Source organism: Ixodes scapularis, unplaced genomic scaffold, assembly GCF_016920785.2.
Source record: "Ixodes scapularis isolate PalLabHiFi unplaced genomic scaffold, ASM1692078v2 PGA_scaffold2__306_contigs__length_199485367, whole genome shotgun sequence".
Taxonomy (NCBI): Eukaryota; Metazoa; Arthropoda; class Arachnida; order Ixodida; family Ixodidae; genus Ixodes; species Ixodes scapularis.
The window spans coordinates 149,117,780-149,138,231 of record NW_024609857.1 but is presented as its reverse complement, the minus strand read 5'-3'; the positions used below and the strand labels follow the sequence as shown (position 1 = coordinate 149,138,231).

Sequence of the window (20,452 nt, the reverse complement as noted above, 5' to 3'; positions counted from 1 at the left end):
CGCAAATTCGAGCGCACAATATTTTTGGCTCTGTAGAATATGGCTACTTTTGGTCTACATAAATCTCTTGGATTTGGCTACTTTTGGGCTACACAGTCTGGCATTGTGGCGGTTTGAGCTAGAAACTACCTGGCAACCCTGATAGCTGACATTGTTTTCCCGGATAGAGGGCCAGTTTTCCCCCCTTGTTCGCTCATATCATTTTCGACGTTGTGAGCGGTGGAGTGAAACGTGGTGCGGGGGAATGTGTTCGGTGCTAGCCGGTCGTGGCTAGCACCGAACACTTGTTGGTGGTCGACTCCTCTCGTCACTCGCATGTCGATCGAGTCTACTGTTTGTTTGACATTAAGCTCAAATAAACGCCATATGGATTACCTCTGCATCGTCTGGTATGTACACTTTATTCGTTGAGTATGTTTCCTTTATTTCCTTTTGTTAGTGGTAAACCTTACAGGTCAAGCTAGCGCAGGTACCCTGCCCGCTCCGCGGTAGTGCGTTGGCTACGTAATCAGGCTCACGACGTTTCTATCGGCCTTCGTTTTGGTCATTCACGGTGTCGAAAGCTTTCAATAGTTCACGCTGCTGTCGTGGGTAGAAAAGCTGACGTTTCGGTCGATCAGTGGCGGGTTCCGACGTCATACGGACAAGGACTAAACAAGGCAGGGAGCTTCAGGCTGTGGCACTAGGAATAATAACCAAATTCTTACCCGAACCAAATCACCGGTGCGAAGCCCGTTAAAAATACGAGTCAATTCTTTTCGCGGCGGATTCAAGTGACGGACGTGAACATTAAGTTCACGTCCGTCATTGTCTCCGTTGATTTGTCTGCTGTAACGCTAGGACTACAGCGCCTTGAACACCTCATTAGCGACAGCTGCCATCTTGTTTCGAAAGTCACTGACGAAAGTCAGCGTTGTGTTGTGATTGGTTGCCGCTTTGCGGTTCGTGAAAGCGGTTGGGAGAAATCTGTCCTGAAGCGGTTGGCAAAAATGCTCTCCAACAGCTCGATCCTAGCCGCTTTGCGGTTGAGAACGCGCGGATCCGCTTCTCGCTTGCGGATCCGCTTCCAGTGTGAACGCGCCATAAGCGTTGAGACTTGCCGTTGAGAACAAATGGAAATTTTTATGAAAGCACTGTGCCGCAGAAAAAAGAAAAAAATCGTTGAAAGCAAGTTTCGCTGGTCTTGCGGCGTCATCAAAGCTTCCTTGGCACGCAGAAGTGCTGCGTCTCTGTGCCTTCGCATGCTTGCATACCGATGAAGATTCAACGCCGTGTGGATGTGTTTTGCGAGTGCAATGTGCGTGAAGCCGTATGTGCCAATGAAGCAGCGTTTTATACTTTACTCTGACGACTGTATTTGTAACTTGCGGCACTCGCAGTCCAGAAAAGAGCCTGATCCAGCGTCCAGTGGCGACGGAAGAGGGCGGGGAAAGGTACGGCTTTTTTAAGTTGTTAGACGGTTTACAGAATACCGCGCACACAGCTCCTCATCACTTACCAGTAGTCTGGCTCATTATCAATAATCGCACGTGACATCAAGTTTCAGCGCAGCTCGCCTAATTGTGATTGGTCAACCGATTGCACATGACCATATGGGCCACACATCAGATTTTCAATCTCGCCGTCTTGTACTTTTGCCTTCAAAGACCTCCACAGCGTTTCTCTATTTGTGCTGCCATGTGATCAATTAGAGTAGATTTAGAACATATCCATGGTTAATAGTGCATAAGAGCAACCGTACAGATTGCTTGCCCCCCCTTATTGATAAGAAATTGCCGGAACAGGTGGACGACACTTTTTCAAAACTTTGCCAATGCAGCTATTCTTGATCGGTATCCAAGCGTGTGAACGCAGAGACGCAGCATTTCGGCGTGCCAAGAAAGCTTTGATCATGCAGCGACACCGGCGAAACTTGCTTTCTACAAGTTCAGCTTTTTTCCTGCAGCACTGCGCTTTCGTCAAATTTCCCCGTGTCTTCAACGGCAAGTCTCAGTGCTTACACAGGGTCTTAAAAAACTTCTTCGGTGAATGACGATGAACGAGTAGAAAACGTGTCTTCAGCACGCTGCCGGCAGCCTGTGCAACGCTAGCAAAACCGCAAATTGTCTGCGAGCAAGATAGGCCTCACTTGCGGGAGCGGGAAGCGCGATCCAGCAATTGTCATAGGGATCAGTGGGAGTATTGGTCACATGTGCAAAGCACATGCACCCTCTTTGTAATCTTAACACTTTTTTTTGTGGGCGATGATGATTACGGCTTGCGGCTACTCGAACTGGATTGGAATCGATTGATTTGTAACAAGCTTAAGTTGATTGAACCTTTTTTTATCCTAGTCGTAAATGCAAGTACGAGAAAGCGCGACTCGCAAGCGTGGAGCGGATGTGTTCGACGGTCCAGTGGCCATTCACCCACTATGTCCGACGTATCTTTAGACTTTGGGATCGCAATACGTCCAACTATCTTTAGACTCCAAATTCCGGGTACGTCAGACATATCTTTAGACTCTGGGATTGGGATACATCCGACGTATCTTTAGACAGCGTTTAACGGAATCTTCCATTGGCGACGTCGTGCTCAAGACCGATTTCTTAGCTGGCACTGGGCAAATCAGTGAATAAGAGGGCATAAGCATGTCACCATTTTCCAGTTGGTGTTTGTTTGCAAGGCCTTTTTGCACTTTTTAGAATGCACCAGCTTTAGCTAGGATAGCAGTCAGGCGGTGGGGCTGGTGAAGCATCAAATGAGCGTGGAAGCGTTCCGCTGCTGCTGTAGGAAGCAAGGTTGATTGAAAAACCGCTCGAGCGGCCAAGCAATCTTGTCATGCAGAAGAAGACGAATTTTCACTAGTGCCGAAGGATGCAAGTTTTGTAATACAGCTGAACCTCGATTCAACAAAATCACTGGGACCCGCTAATTATTTTGTTAAATCGGGAACTTCGTAAAATCAATAAAGACATTTTTTCGCACACAGGCTGCGCGGGAAATCTCAATTTGTTTGTTCAATCGCGAAATTCGCAAAATCCGGTTTTATTAAATCGAGGTTCAACTGTATGAGGTAAATGTTTATGTCCAGTATTGTTAGTCCTTCCATGCTGCCATTATAAAGCCGGCCTCCAATTGCTCACCTCTTCCCCGTTGCTTCAAGCACTAACTCCATTGCCCTAGGGGGACGAGAAAGGGGCAGCCTCGCAAGCTAGCTAACGCGATACCCTTTCCCCTATCTCCAAGCGCTCGACCAAATCGGCTGCTCGATCGTTGTTGCCTTGGCAACCTGCGCCTGCTTGCATATGTCACGTGGTAGCGGGAGGAAAGACGATGAGAGGGGCGTACCGAGGATTCCCATTATTCATTGCAGGATTTTTTTCAAAGGGTCTATTCAATTGAGTCAATTCCCAAATAGCGTGGATACCTGCCATTGCCCCAACGGCAGTTGAAACAGTTTGTGTAACAAAGGTATGAGGATCCCACACATACAGCCAACATTGCTTGAAATCAGATGTTTTCAAACAACCTTGCTTTCTAAAACTACAACAGAATGCTTTGAAGCACGTTTGACACTTTACCAGCCCCAATGTCCTACCGCATCCCCTCATATTCCTACCCCAAACCGTTGAGCAATGTAATGTAAAAAAAGTCACGCAAAAACAGCAAGAGAGTTAATACCAGATAACAATTATGTATCTCATGTATAGTCGTTCACCGATTTGCCCAAAGCCAGACTGTTGGTGGAGACATTGGGACCAAGCATTGACCAGTAGGCTCAGTCGATTGCTGCAATATATTTACCTGTGCCTCCTGCATTGGTGCAGAAGTTTAGCACAAGCGCGTTCGATTCGGAAACAGCCTATTTCAAAACACAGCCGTAAGTATATTGCCCTGCATTTCCCTGCACCGGTGCAGGTTAGTGCAGGTAAACTGAAGAAGTTCATTGTCAACATTGTCAAGGCTAGCATAGCTTCCACAGTGCTGCTGCCTCACATTGCTGTGAGAGCATGCAGTTTCCGTTTGTGTCACATTTGCATGCTGTCCTGTGTGAAGGAGACAGTGAAGGAAGCCAAGTGTTCGCACCGGTGGCTTTAAGATCTTTAGGCCGCTGCAGAAACTATACTGGAGTTGACAATGCAGCACAAAATATTTTATGTCAAGCACAGATCACTTCAGTTGGGGAGCTTTCCATAAACACTGAACAACATACAACATTCAAAGCCATGCCCAATATATTGTAATGGCTGCCGGCGGCACTGCCAGCACATGTCGTCTGTCAGCTACAAGCATGGGACAAAAACCACATATTGCCAGCACTATGCTTTACCACTTTTGACAGTTTTGGACAAGCCAAGCTCCTCGACGTGGAGCCATTCCCAAACCGTTCAAGACGAGTATTCGCAACTCCAATGCCCCATAGAACGTGGGGCTGTAGTTCCAAGATGGCAGAAGAGATGGGAACAGATTTTCCATGCGCCTGCTCACTGACATTGGTCAGTGTACTCAAAATAATTTATTTGGCTACAAATGCGAAATGGTCAAGCATGAATGCTTCACAAGTGACGGACACGTTGGCATAGATTAGGAAAACCAGCAACTTGCTTTTTAGAAGCTGCAGAAACATCACAGATCTTGTGATGCTTTGTGGAAGCCGAGCGTGTTTTAAGCACCGGTCACATCATTATGTGTGGCAAAATAGCTTTTCGGGTGGGTGAAAATACTGTGGTGTTTGCGCTGTGCCTGGTCACCAGTGCCCTAAAATGCGAGTCACACATAGTGACCACCAAGCTCCGGTAGAGCAGCGTTCACAGTATTAATGCCTCTGTGTCAGAGGCTCACAGCTCACTGCACATCATCACGGCTTTAGTGCACTGCAACACATGATCAACTTGCACCGTGGTTACTAATAAGCAGCTTTAGCATAGTGTGGCCACAGGCTACCGTGCAGTGAGGCATTGCTACGAGAAGTTTGTGTTGCACCTCTTATAATTAAAATATGGCAACCAACCAATTCCTAAACATGTAGGAGCCCTACGTTTCGAACCGACTCGGTTCTTCGTCAGGGGCGACTGTGGCCGTTGAGGAGCGGCGTTTCTCGATCTTCTTTTTCTTCTCTTAGGGATGTGGCGCATTCACTGATCTCTATGACAATTGCTGGATCGCGCTTCCCCGCTTGTTCGCTGCAGTGCAAGTGAAGCCACCGGACTTCACTCGCTTGGGATACTATTTGCCGTTTTTGCTAGCCTTTGCTGCGGTTTTCCAGCGTGCTGTGGACACGTTTTCTACTCGTTCGTCGTCATTCGCCGAAGAAGATTTTTGAAGACTGTGTATTGTTGAGACTTGCCGTTGTGAACACGTGGAAAATTTTACGGAAGTGCAGTGTCGCAGGAAAAAGGCACAACGCGTCGAAAGGAAGGGCTGGCGGCGTGTTCAAAGCTTCCTTGGCACGCCGAAGTGCCGTGTCTCTGTGCCTTCGCGCGCTTGGATACCGACCAAGAACCGACGCCGTGTGTATGTGTCTAGCGAGTGCAATGTGCGTGAAGCTGTTCGTGCCTCTGGATCAGCGTCTTTTCCCCTCGCGGTTTAGGAACGAGCTTAATCCAGCGTCCACTAGCGACGGAAGATGGGGGGAAGGTACGTCTTTTTTCGTCCTTAGACGATTTACACAATACCGTGCACAACAGCTCCTCATCACTGATCAGTGTTGGCTTATTATCAACCTACTTAATTGCACTTGACGTTTGAGCGCGGCTCGCCTAATTGTAATTGGTCAGCAGATTGCACACGACCATATCGGCCGCGCTTCAAAGATTTTCATTCTCGCCGTCTTGTACTTTTGCTTTCGAAACCCCCCCTGGCTCCACAACGTTGCCCTATTCGTGCTCCCACGGAATCTATTAGAGTAGATTTGGGACATAGCCATGGTTAACATAGTACAAAAGAACATGTACAGATCTCTCCCTTTTATTGATAGCAACTCACCGGAACAGCTGGACGATCCAGAACTCCGTGGCCGATATATATAAATTATCTAAAGGCCTCTACGAGTGCAGCGCGGTCGCCGAGCACTGCGAAGTCAAAGACCACCGGATTGACTTCGACAACACCAGCAATATCGACGCAGAGACTAACAACCGACATAGGCTTTTAATCGAGTCCTGGTATATTCAAACGACGCCAGGCAACATAAATAGGTGCCTTGGTGCTTTACCAACAGTGTATGTGAACGGGCTTCGCCATATTCATGAAAGAAGAAGATCGAGAAATGCGCCACATCCCTAAGAGAAGAAAAAGAAGATAGAGAAACGCTGCTCCTCAACGGCCACAGTCGCCCCTGACGAAGAACCGAGTCGGTTCGAAACGTAGGGCTCCTACATGTTTAGGAATTGGTTGGTTGCCATATTTTAATTATTGTATTCTCCAACCAGAGAGATTTCTCTCAAATGTTTAGTTTCATGCACCTCTTATGCATGACTTTCAGCGCACGCCAGGGTCATTGCGTACTTATGGTAGTCTGCGGTAATGCAATGCCAGAACGGCATAGCAATGCCATCGGCATGTTTAGGGCTTTTTTTATCGCTGTGGCTGGTGTTACGTCTGAACGGAGCACTGAAACATGCAGACCTAACCCTCCCCCCCGCCCTCCTCTCTTTCTCTCCCTCAATAAACTAAGGAAGGCGGAGATTTGGACGTACCTTGGGGTTACGTCGGACGTAACGCTAGACACTTTGTTTATTTATTGCTCTGCCAAAAGAAACATTTAGTATTGCGTTATTCACATCCTCAAGACAGGCATCGTCAAAACTGCCCATTCTAAGCACACCTCATGGTCGGCACACAGAAATGCTAAAAAATGCTACAAGCATTTCTTCATTTGCCTTCGTAGCTAACTGAAAGCAGGTATGCATAGTCTACCTTTTGAAAGTGCTTGTAGCCAATGCCATGTTTCTTGTCATGGCCTTTCAGCGCATAAAATTGGAACCCATCCCCGATGTCTATTGCTCGATACACCGTTAAACAGGCAGTTCTTTCCTACTTTCTGGAAAGAATAAACTCTTTGTAGATCACATGTAAGAGCTTTGTACTATACTAAGGGGAGCTTTTCGCGGTCACGTTGAGCACAGATTGTGCTGGCGACCGCACGACCCGAAATCCGTAGCATATGCGATCTACAAAAAGTTCCTAAGGAATGATACATCCCAGTCACTTTGCACAACACTGTTGCGTAGCGGACCATAACAATTCCTATTATAACACATTTGTTTTTGTTTTTTTTTTGTGAAAACTGCATGATGCACGAACATGCTGACTATAACAGCAGCGCCAAGAGCGACGATCCCTGCCGCCATCTCCGCCACCTTCCCTGCACCTCTGGTTCTTCGTTCGTCCGCGAGAGGGCGAGTGGTGGGCTGGAGTTGCGAATAACTTGTCGGATTTCCCCGGTTCTTGCACTCAACCGCTTTAAACAAATCAAGCTCGCTCATGCTTTAATTTGAGGCTCTGCCAAGAAATGGCAGCTTAATTTTCTTTTAATGTTGCTCCATTTTTTTTTTGCTATAAATTTGATTTTAAAGGCAACAAATGTAATTTTGAAGAGAACAATTAAGCAGTTGAAGGTTAGTAGTTTCCCATAACTAAAATCGGTTAAGGGGTAAAACATAGTGAAAACCATAAAAATGTTTTTGCCGGCGACTGGTTAAATCAATTGCAAATGCATAGTGCGTGCAAAGGCACTTGCAACTTAGGCAGGTGAGGATTTAAATATGTTTTTATGCCCACAGGAATAAAAATGGTAATGTGTTATAAAGAAAACGAGTAATTGTTTTAAAACATGTCAATGCAAATAACAGCCTCATACAACTTGAAAATACTGTCATTTGCAAGCACGCAGGGTGTCCGACGAAAATCATAATGTAGCGAAGTTACACAACTGAGTTCACCCAATGACCCTGGGCGCATGCGGGTTTTCGAGCGCCATCGTTCAATCCAAATGCGATTTTTTTTAATATAGGAAAGAAAAAAAAGTTTTAATGCGGACTTTCTGGCTCTTTGGGAATGCGTCTTTCCACGCACAAGTTGAGAACGGTTGAATGTAGAGTTGTCACTGCTGGACCTAAAGGAAAAACTTAAGTTACTGATGCCTGCAATCTGTGTTCCTGTTTTTTTTTTTTCCTTCTTTTTTTTTACGGTTTGAATTATTTACATCGTAAAATGCGTCCGACAAGCGATAGAAAATGGATTGTTATTACTAGTGCGGACAGGTATGCTTAGCGACAAGGTGAGAACGGCAGAGCGTCTCTTTCGAATGCCCGGTCTCCAGCGCGCGCTCGCCGCCTTCTGGCGTGCTTTGGCTGGGCGTGCATGCGCGAGGCAGAGACGCCGGGGCGTTATCGTAGAAAATTCGCGATCGAGGCGGGACAACTGAAACCCTGAAGATCCCACCCTGCCGTTCTCACACCGTTTGTGACTGTAATTGAAAGCAAAAAGAAACACATAGATATTGGCAATATCTGACGTACCTGGATCAGTATTCTGTCCATTGTTTTCACTTCTGGAAATTTCAGCAAAAATGCATCCTTGGTGGTCTCCAGCGTGTAGTCCAGCGAAATGGATAAAGGCCGACAGAACTTCTTGTAGAAACCAACAAACCTTAACATTTCGTTCGTAGAACAAACGGCAGCTGGGATAGAAACTCGCGAGTAGAACAAAAACTGACAAACAGGTGCAAGAAAAGCAAGAGAAAGACGTGTCCCACTAGCTCAAGTCAGCTCCTCAAGCCAGTGGATAACAGTGGCTCATTTGGCTCGGTGCTGGATAAATAAATTGTATATGTATCTGCATTTGATGTTCTTGCGTTATTTTTTTTTAAGTTTTAGAGATACAATTTGTAATTGCTAAATAATTACATACCAACATTGCTCTCCTTCGATACTTCGAATCGTTGCTCAGTCGGCTCAGTGCTGTGCCTCAGCGGCTGGATCAAGTCGGTTAGTGCTCAGTGGCGCGGCTCACCTGTAACGCTGTGACGCGACAATTTGTGACTGCCATGCCTGCCATGACTGCTCTGCTGTTGTATCGTGCCTGACTTTTGTTCTTTTTTTTTTCTTCTTTTTCAACGATTCGATACTTCAAATCGTTGCTCAGTCGGCTCAGTGATGTGCCTCGCCGGCTGGATCAACTCGGTTAGTGCTGCTCAGTGGCGCGACTCACCTGTAACGCTATGACGCGGCGGTTTGTGGCTGCCATGACTGCTCTGCTGTTGTATGTTGCGTGACTTTTGTTCCTTTTCTTTCTTCTTTTTTTTTACGATGCCTGCTGTTCACTGCCCGAGATGTGCTTTGAAAGGGACGTCCGTCAGACGAGGGGTGAACCACATGAGTGTCCACAGCTGTGAGTCGGACTTTCGCGTGATATGCGGGATCGGAAGCTGTGTGGCATCGTTGCGCCGCTACTTTGCCTACAGGCAGCACGTCTACCCTACGCACGAAGCAGTAGCGGGGATAATTCCGACTCCAAATGGACGTGCTACGGGAACCGATTGCGCTGACGGAAGCGAAGAACGTTCCTCGTCTCCCGCACTGAATGAAAGAAACGCTGCAGTGAGGACCCGTCAAGAGACGGTGCGATTAGGGATATCCGAGAGCAGCTTGTGCTGTTCTACCTTCGGATCACCGAGAAGTTGAAGCTTGTCTTCAGCACAGCAGATGAAATATTTGCTGTAGTGAGATCACTCATGCACCAAATCCTTCACGATCGCACCCAGCAAACACTGAGGCTTCTTGGGGAGGAAAAAGTCGCATCATCCGTCGTGGAGAAACTGCGATCACGTCTAAATGCCGCGGAGATGGTTGAAGACATGTTCTCAGGTCTGGGCACCATCCACCTAAGAAAAAAGTATGTCGCGGAACATTTTCCGCATACTGAAGTCACCGAGGTGCCGCTTGATGCGAGCAGTAACGACTCATTCTGCTACATTCCGTTGCAAAAGCTTTTGATAAGTTTCCTACAGTCCGAAGACATGCTGGAATGTTTTATGCAGCCTCTTTCGACGTCGTCGGATGTACTTTCCGACTTTACCGATGGTGACTTTGTTCATCAACACCGTCAAGTTGCACAAGATGCCTGCCATAACACTATATTCCTCCTTCTGTACACGGATGAGCTGGAAATCACGAACCCCCTCGGCAGTGCTGCTGGACGACACAAGATTTTAGCAGTGTATTTTTCTATACTCAATCTTCACCCTCTGCACCGGTCGAAACTGAATGCCATCCACCTGTTGCGACTTGTGGAGTACCCGGTCGCTGTGCATCACGGCCTGGATAAAGTGCTGGCTCCCCTGGTGCAAGACTTGAACATCATTCCAGCACATGGCATTGATGCCAAGAACATGCACTTTAGTGTAGTAACAGTGGCTTTCACCGGGGAAAACTTGTCTATGCACCGCATAGCAGGACTGCAGTACTCCTTCAGCAAGGGCCGGATCTCCCGATTCTGCTTAGCTCGGCATGAGGACCTAAAGCAACTGCATACTGTAGAAGGCTGCATCGAAAGGACGAGCGCAGTGCACAAGAGCCACCTTGATGCCTTTGCACTCGATCCCTTAGTAAATGGTCCCCTGTACGGCATTTCCAATGTGTCCCATCTTCAAAGTTTCAACGACTTTGAGGTCACCGACCAGCTGCCACCCGACGCCATGCACGACATACTCGAGGGGGGTGTCGGTTACGTCTTTCGACAAGTCCTGGGTGGCCTTATTCAAGACAGAGTGCTCCAGAAGCAGGATCTTGAGAGAGTTACAGCTTTTGGATATGGGTTGCATGATAAGAAGTCGGCACCTGTGGCAGTCAGAGACACATTCCTCACCGGTAAGGCAAGCCTCAGAGGACCAGCTAGATAGAAGTGCTGCCTCTTTCGACTGCATCCACAGTTGTATGGAAACTCCATCCCTGAAGGCAACCCCCACTGGAAGGTGTACCTGGCTTATCGTCACGTTGTTGACATCATCCTGGCCGAAAGGATTCCGAAGGAGTGCATTCCCTATCTGCTAGTGAAGGTGCTGGAGTTCTTGGAGCTGTACACCAGACAGTATCCGAATGCAGGGGTTACGCCCAAGCTTCATTACCTGCTGCACTATCCGAAGTACATCCTTAATTTTGGGCCACCTCGCCGCTTCTGGGGCATGCGATTTGAGGCGAAGCACTCGTACTTCAAGAGCATTGCCTCCAAAGTTAAGAACTTCAGAAACATTTGCCTCACGCTTGCGACACGCCACCAGCTCCTCCAGGCCTACGAGCTTTCAGAGAACCTCCTTGACTCACCTCTCGAGACAACTGGAGCCAAGCCAGTGGAGGTGGTAGAGCTGCCAGGAGACCAACAAGCTGCCATCGCCGAAATCACATCAGAGATGGTGCTCTCCTCCGTGAAGTCTGCGAGTCTCCACAGTTCTCGCTATCGCCTTGGCGATGTGTTTGTTCATGAAGTGGAGCACGACATTCCCCAATTCTTGAAAATTGAAAAACTTCTTGTCGGTGGTTCGCTGCTAATCCTCCTGTGCCAGCGTCTTACCACATTGCATTGTAGCGAGCATAGATGTTCCTGCATTGTGAAGGAATGCGACGACACCATGGCAGTATCGCCAGATCATGTGGCAAACTTTTATCCGCTTGACCTTTACCGCTGTGCGGACTTTTGCGAGGTTGTGCCCCATTATGCCATTTTAGATTAATTCTAAGAACTGTCTTGGTATTTTTGAGGCTAAACAACAGATCTTTGTTTCCCTTTGTTCGCTGGTGTTTTTTGTTTTGTTTTTCCCCCGCCTGCTTGTGTAGTGGTTTTCTCTACGAGTGGTGTCAGTGTGCTGCATGATTTGGCCTTTTTTGTGTTGTGAGTATGTTTTTGTTTTGTTTTAGGCCTTAAGACTGGTCACAACCATTTTGGTGAATTTATATTTTTGTTACTGGTTTTCCTGGTTAAGGAAGTTTATTACTTTGTGTCAGATCACTTAGTTCTATGTATTGTTTGTATATATTTTTTCCCTTTACACGACTTATTTACCTGTGTTTAGAATGATGTGCTGGCCGTGCTGTCTTTGGTGAAGCTGTGTCCCATTATATAAAAACTGGTCTCCATATAATTCAGTTATGCTGTTTAGATGTCTTAGTAGGTAACTTAAGAAGTGTGGTTCTTTTTGCGCTGGTCGCATTTTGGTTTCTGTTCTTTTTGATTGTGTTAGGTCTTCTTTAGAAGTGGTTGTGTGAGTGTGATGTGCGATTTGGCTTTTCTTGTGTCATTTGCATTTACATGTTTTGTGCTGGATTCCAAGGCTAGTTGCAACCATTTTTGTGAATTATTTTTTCGTTGCTGGTTTCCAGGGAGTGAATTACTTTATGTCTCATCAGTTGGGCCCTTTTGCATATTGTTTGTATGTAGTCTTTAGTCTTTATTTCTTGGCTCTGGAGAGCTGCGGCACCGCAGAAAGGCAGAAGCTTGTACCATGGAGGCCCGCGGTGCTGCATCTAGTGAACATGATAATGTGATGAGTATATACATGCATGATGACGACGACATGGATTGTTGGTATTGGGGAGGATGACAGTCCGATTCGCAGAAGTCCAGATTTCGTGGAGGCTGGTTGGGCGGGTCAGCAGCGAGCCATGGGGAACTGGCACGCCGTCTGATTGGTGCATGAAGGAGCCCCAGGTGCATGATGGCGCTGTTGCTCACTGGGGTCCACTGGGGTCGAAGCATCAGGCTCGAGGGAGGTAGCCCAGTCAAAGTAGAAGCTGCCGCCTCCGAGGAACCGAGGCCCAGGGCTCAGATTGAGGTACCGCCGTCGCCTGGTGTGTCATTCTCTCAACGTTGTCGTTCATTTTCGCCCGCCCGTGTGTTTTGTTCCTTTGCACTACATGAACTGCATTTAAAACTCAATTCCACATGCCATATCTTCATATTGCCGCGCGCGCAGCTGGCCAGGTAGGCAGTGCGGCCGTGGCCTGACGGTTATAGTGCTTGCCTCCCACGCAAAGAGCCAGGGTTCGATTCCCGGGAGCGATGCGTGTTTTACTTATTCTTTCAGTTTAATGTTCTTGTACATTCGAGAACTCTAGCTGTTGCTTGTTCGAGGTACAAATTTTCCAGTCGCCGAACCTTCTAGGTCGATTGTTCCAGAAGCCAACGCGTGTTCATAAGGGGCTCTGCGTGGCGATCTGCAGTCAGTCTCGCCCCAGCGTTCGATCCTGCTGTTACGCCGACTTCGATGTCCGCGATCCTTTGTTGTTATCTTCTGTTTCCTTTTTGTTTTCAGCATAAGTTCGCCCCATTAAATGTTTGCGTTTACTCAGTTATTCTTTGTTTCGTCACCTAGCCACTCGTGACAATATCTAGTGCAGCATCACGGTAAGCTATTACCAGAGTGTCGAACCGATACTTTTATCGGTTCGGTTCGGGTTCGGGTTCACGGTTTTCGGTTCAGTTCCGGTTCAGTTCCGGGGCGCAAAAAATAACGGTTCAAACCGGTTCGAAGCGGTTCGAACCGGTTCGAACCGATTTGAACCGCTAAATTGAGAATATATTTTCCGCGTTGTTTTGTCAATAGGCACTATTTAGGCCGTGAAACTGTACTGCTGTAAACGATCTGATTTTTGCGAGGACCTATTTTTGAGAATTTCGCGAATCGCCTACCATTCACGAAAAATGGGTCCCGCGAAAAATTTCGGTAAAATGTAAACACATCGAAATTTATATTGAGATTCCACCGCGTCGAGAAAATTACAACCCGCGAATTATTTCAAAACTTCAGCTTTGACCTAAATCGCGAAATATTGAGCCCACGAAAAAAAGTTTACAGTATATAGTTTTCTTTTTTTTTATCGTTTGTTCAATCCAGTTTTATTTTCAGGTACCAAAATTATAAAATTATGTTATTTATTCCTACACAACAAGAAAGGAAAATCTACATTAACATACAAAACGTCGTGTTTATACGACTCAACATCCCTTCGTTTACCAGAGTCACATACATTGTACCTGAATCGAAATGTTTCCGCGAAGTGAAGTAGGTTGCCTAAAATACCCGTGATTGGTACAACTTTGTATCGCAGTATTAGATGTTGAATCGTGTTTTTGCCCTTGAACTAAGGAATTAATTACAGTGAATAAAATCATGAAATGGGCACCTCGTCGCGATATATACCATAAAATGTGTTTTACGGAATACGTTTCACAATATATATATGATGACGAGACGACTGAGCTTAAGGCAATATAATTTTCAAAATGTCACGAAAGTCACGGGACAAGTCCTTCCAGTCTATATTGTATAGAAACACTAAGCGACAATCGCAGTGCTTGTTTTTCTAACTAGCATTGTTTGCTCTCAGCACCATGATGCGGGCGACGAATCATGCGAAAAGGAGTGGCTGAAATTGTTCACTCTAATCTATGAGCACCTTCGTACTGAGATCGAATCTGACCTAAAACAGTGCACCCATGTGAGCATTTTCTTATATTGGAGAAATTGCATAGCCTGGATATTAAGGTTTGCTCTTGGCAAAATGCCGGTCAATTTAATTTGCAAATAAGCATCACCCTCGCTAATTGATGATTTTTGTTAAATAGAAAAAGTGGTATTTCATGCTCTACTCAATTCGGAAGTTACTTAATTGGACACCTTCTGAGAGTTTAAGTCTGCAATCGTCATAGTTACACCATTCGTTCCAGTAAAAAAAGGCGATAATAAAAACACATAAAAAACGCGATAATAAACTTCTATATATTTGAGAAGTTATATATGCGTGAGGAGCACATAGTTATTTAAATTAGTTTCAAAATAAAAAAAAAACATGATTTAAAGCTTTTCCAAATCACCTATAACGTGTCTATAAAGGATAAAAGCGCCGAAAAAGATTTGCAGAACATCTTTGAGATAATTTAAAGGTGCATTTACTTATATATCTTTGAGGTGAGGATCTTCTATTTATGCTGCCAAATCCTCAGACGGGAATCAAGTATATTTTTACTATCATCGATAAATTTGACTTTATGAATTTCACATATCCGCCTGAGACCGACACGGAAGGACGATACTCGAAAATACGCCAGCTGTTGATTCTTCGGCAACGTGCTTTTGTTAGCTGTTTTGCAGTGTAAAATACTGGGTTGCAGGGTATGCCAAAAAAACACTGTGGTCACATGATATATCGGAAGGCAAATACACGAAATGTGCAGAAATAAGGAGATGACACGCATTTTTTTTCTAAATAATCCCTTACACAACGCTTTACTGCAAAAAGAAATGCATAGAAATGTATAAAATGATATTCCTAATTAAACATAGATTCCACACAGGGCAAACGAAGATTTTTAGAATCCTAATATAAATCACTTTTGGGCATTAGCTTGCCTCAGCTAGAAACGTCGCGAGATGCTACCTCGGGAGGCTAATGTTATCTTAGGTTTTACGTGCACTTGTTTTGGGACCTTACTTCACGACTCTGTTCTTTATCAGTCATGCGCTCCAACATTTGATTAGGCTGCCGTATATCATCGCGAGGCTGCTATAAATACTGCACAACTTTACACCTTGGACGTCTATTGCTAGTGTTGCGAACGTTGCACTTCACCAGAAAGCTAAAGTATTTAACATGGTTTGCACGTGACGTAATCGCACTAGATACTGGTTGTCAATGCGAGTTGTTCTTGCTGAGAAAATCAAATCCGGTGGGGCGAAATGCACGCTGCAAAAGTTCCGCGCTCAGTGCAAGCTATGTATTTGAGAGGCACAGATTTTTCTTGTTGGTGCATCGTCGTTAGGCACGGCGCGAGTATCTGGCACGACAAAAACGTGCTTTCTGGCAAGAGTGTTTTTACAAATAAAAGTTGTACCAACTACCCATCAGTCACTATCGTTTCCAGGACACGCTTTCTAGTCTGCGCCGAAGATGCGGGGCAGAAGAATCTTTGCGACACAGTATGCTTTAAAACTACCCCCCCCCCCCCACCCCCTTTATTTTAGTTGCTCCTCAAGATACTTTTTATTCCTCAGGGATTGCCTGCTCCGTACTGAGTGGTGTTCACTCGACAATTATATTTGTGTCACTTGTTAACAGTCATTCTTCCTTGCTTTTACTTTGCACCAAACTGTGAAAGTTAAACAAAATACAGGGCGGTCGAAACTTGGAGAACTTGAGAACGACACTCCTCTGAGACTTAGAGCGGCTGCCAACGTTCGGCTATCCCCGTGATGCCACTAGGATCATTCCTCTCAGGTATCCCTCCCGTACACACTAATAGTTCCATGTAACGTCGGACTAATACGTCACATTTAGACCCTTTAACACTTCTATTCCCGGGACAACTTTCTGAGGCAGTTCAGCAATAACGAAAACATGTTTGGGAGCCTCAATGGTGTGAGTACATGTAAAATGGGTCGTGCAGCATTTTTTTTTACCTTAAGTTCAATAAATACCGCTAAGATGTAATCCCTGACGTTGATAACTTGCAGAAGCATCCATTAGTTTGCCCCTCCGCGAAATGGCAGACAGTTGAAAGAAAGAAATGAAACAGATTTCCCCTCCTCAACTCGCAATTAGAACTACCAGCCATGTGATCTGATCCTAATATATACACCGTCAGTGTTTATCATAGTCATACGCAGGGTTGGCAAAGCAGAGAGCATGGGCTGATCTGCAGATATAGTTTTAGTTGGGCTATAATGCCCGAGCCCCACTAAAGCGAGAAACAGAAACAAACGACAGCGGCTAGCCTTAAGCCAGAGTATTTCGCGATTTGACAGGCTTTGTAGAATAAAGAAGGCTATCCTCAAACACGAGTATCATGCACACGATGGTACCATTTTCAGGCTTGTAAACGCTCGTGCTAACTTCACGAGCACCGAACAACTCAGAGCCGTATAAAGGTACCATCGCGAACATGCTGCATGTGTCTGAGGCTTGTCGCTGATGTTTGTTTCTGTTTCTAGCTCTAGTGGGACTCGGGTCCATCATAATCTTTGAGTTGAACACGAGCCGTTACCCGAATGTTTGGCGATGCTGGTTGTCATGAACCAGAGCATTCAACTCGGGATCATGACAATCGGGTACATCATGGTGTCACGTGACTCTCAGTGCGAAGTTGTGATGTCATGTGACTTCACGGCATCAACAACGTTAATAGATCTAGCGACGTCCTCAATTTGAATCGACTTAACGCGGTGAGTCACGTGACGTCACGGGGTCACGTGATGTGACATTACTTGACAGCATGTCTTGACATCATGACGTCACGTGACGATGTGACACATAGCTAATCATAGTGCCAATAAGAAAGCGCCGCAAAAAACCAGGATTTATTATACATTGCAATTCTGTATATGACGATTTGATCAATACCTAGAGGAATACACGTGCCAATTTTTTATTCCCAAATAATAAATTTGTAATACTAACAAAAAAATACCGTGAACCGTTTTGAACCGGTTACCGTTATATTTTTTCCGGTTCAGTTCCGGTTCAGTTCCAAGATGGCGGCGAAGATTTCGGTTCGGTTCAGTTCCGGTTCGGCTAAAAATAACGGTTCTGTTCCGGTTTTCGGTTCGGTTCGGTTCCGGTTCGACACCCTGGCTATTACTACAGTAGCAGCTTGCTAGATTTGATAGTAAGATGATAACAGGGATGGGTAGTACACTAAATGCGTGCTGTTAACTTGAACACTGCTGGCTTGGGACATGAGCCATAGAACGATTTCCAACCACGAGAACGACAGACACTGAGGTTATCGTCTACGACAATGAGCAAGTTACCCCCACAAACTGGTGACCCGGTCAGAAGAATGAAGCAGGCAACCATGAATTTTGATGGTGCCCTTCCAGGGGACAGATGTAAAATCAAACTTCCACCTCTGGTGAGCAGAACCTTGCGGATCCACTCGGGGATTGTTTTCTGCTTATGGTAGTGCTGCAATGACACTTTAGCTTCCCGATTTTTGGCCCTCGGACTATGAATTATGGTCTTTCCATGTTGTGAAGCACTCCTTCAATCGAACAGGATCACAGCTCAGAAAACCAAGTACTGCTGTTGTCGAGCGTTGCGACATCTACTGCGGCCATTATACGTGACCTTCTCTGTTCACGTACCCCGGAGGCCCTGTATCGAACTCAAGGGCAAGGTCTTCTGCCGCATCACCACTTCGGAGCAATGCAGGCTAACAGCTCCTCACGACCGGAGGACTGAAAGAATGCGAGTCGTCTAAATTGTTTCGAAAAATGCAAGAACTACTCGGAGAAAAGGCAGGCACATTAGATATCTCCAGCCATAGAGTCGTTTATGCAGCGTCTCCCCCACCAAGTTGGAGCGATATTGTCTGCTGTCGGTGTGTGCTTCATCGATTTATCACTCGCACAGCTGACAAGATTTCGGAAGTGGTGGCACCAGCGGTGTTGACCACCCATCGGAGCTCGGGCACCCCACCCATCACTGAGAAGTGGCTGCGCTAAGGGAGTTGTTCATACCATATGAGCCGAAGTTGATCAGCACTCCACAAAAGTCTTGGTCCTCTGTCACCCTCGGCGTTCCCCATTTAGAAGCTGTCAGCATCCATTCTTCTCCAGTCAGTGCAGCACGGCATCCCGTTACGTGCTACATCCTGGAATTTACAACCAGAAAAATAGAGTGGCCGATGCTTTTTCACAGATTGCGGTCAATGCCTATGCACCTGAATGTCCTTTCATCGACTTTGCAGCTTTTGCACGGCTACAGCTGAATGGTTCTTCGTCTCTAGTCCATCAAGAATTATCTTCACTATATTGCTCAAAACCACTCATCTGTAATATTTCTGGGCCTGTGCCTTGACCTTGCTAATTAATTTAGTAGTGGTGTAGCTCGGATCACCACAGCTGATTTCAACACGCTATGTGTGGCCAAAGATTAATGCAAATGTCCAGGTCCGATCAAGCGTGAGCCGCCGATGTTCTAAGGTTGGTCGTCACAGCCTTAGCTGCCTTCGCAGCCCCTAACGCTCGCTTTGACCATGTTCATCTCGATTTAGTCTGACCTCTTCCTCTATTTGGAAATCGCCACTATCTCCTTATGTGCATTCACCGCTTTATGTGATGGATCGGTAACGGTTTGCTGTTAACAAGTGCCCTGAGCAGTGACAGGTGACCAAGGCAGGCAGTTCCAGTCACCTATCTTCAACAACTTATCCCGACTCCTAGGCGTTTACCATATTCGTACCACTCCTTAGCACTTCGCAGCCAATGGCATTGTGGAAGGATTTGAAAGTTGGAAGTGTTAGTGAAAGCCAGTGATTCACCATTGATCTGGTCAGAGAGTCTCTCACTCGTTATGCAGCAGAGTGCCGAAGTGAAGCACATCTCGCACGTTGCGGCACATAATCTTGCCAGGTATGTAGGACGCTGTATGGGTAGGCATGATAGTCATGTGACACCCGAGTCTTTAACCACAGCAGTGGAGATAACGATCCAGCTCGATTGTCAGTCTCTTCGAGCTGGCGAAGCGGATAAGTGGATACTGCTTACTGATGAAAATGCCGGCGGCAGATGCGACAGGGTAGTAGTGGCAGCAGAGGCCATGGAAGTAGAAGACATGTCTCCTGCATATTCATTCGAAAAGCAGTCATTTTTGTGTTTCGGGCCTTGGAGAATGTTTACTTGGGTAGCAGGTGCTCAGAGTCGATCATCATATCCGTGTCACCGATTTGTAGCGTGTTCGATATTGGTGGACAGAAAAGTTTGTGTGACTGACTCTGACCTTAGGTGGACTGGTTCTGTTTATTTTATGCTTGAGCTACTGGGTTGATAGACCACTGCAACATCTCATAGTCCTAGGATCTGCTGGAGATTGCATTTTCATGTGAAAATGAACACTTTCTGGGTTTTGTTATTCGCAAGTTCATTGTTGACAGTTATTGTCACCTTCAGACAAATCTTTTACTCAAAGTTCAGTGTTGTAAGGTGTAGGAAATTGATTGATTGGCATTGTGTAATTTCTTGAATAGTGGTGTGCATGGGAATCTTCGCACGTGGCATCACAGTCTTGAAAATTCTTCAACATCGCTTTGTTCAGAAAGTCTTCATGTTTCTGAGAAACCGGGTTGAGAATAAAATAATGCTTATCATTGAACAAATTGTATTTTTTCCTGGTTCATTACACTTATCATTGTGCTCACACAAGTTATTTGTGAAACTATGTTGGCAGAACTTTTGCTTGGTCATTGTTAGATTGCAGCAAACATTTACTTAAACAATTTTACGAAAAATTTACTATGTATTAGGCCGCATGACCACGTAATAACTGAGGATCGTTAGTCAGAACGTGTAGATTCTTCTCTTGGGCCATCATTACTGCTCTCTGTTCGGCTACATCGTTTTTTGTGCTCATCAGTTTTCACACATCGGATTTATAAACATGAAATTAGCCCCAGAATAGGTCAAGATTATTTTACTCTG

At 45.8% G+C, this 20,452-nt stretch overlaps 1 protein-coding gene and 1 pseudogene across 1 annotated transcript in view; one reads left to right on the top strand and one right to left on the bottom strand.

Annotated features, from left to right (window-relative positions):
* LOC121836627 (sterile alpha motif domain-containing protein 3-like) overlaps positions 1-8,642 on the bottom strand; it is a 43,540-nt gene extending 34,898 nt beyond the window's left edge. Inside the window, exon 1 of the mRNA XM_042291589.1 lies at positions 8,505-8,642. Within this exon, the coding sequence (XP_042147523.1) occupies positions 8,505-8,642 (138 nt within the window). The remainder of the gene's footprint in view (positions 1-8,504) is intronic.
* Positions 8,643-9,829: 1,187 nt separating this feature from the next.
* On the top strand, positions 9,830-11,816 carry LOC120838042 (annotated as a pseudogene).
* Positions 11,817-20,452: the final 8,636 nt, after the last annotated feature.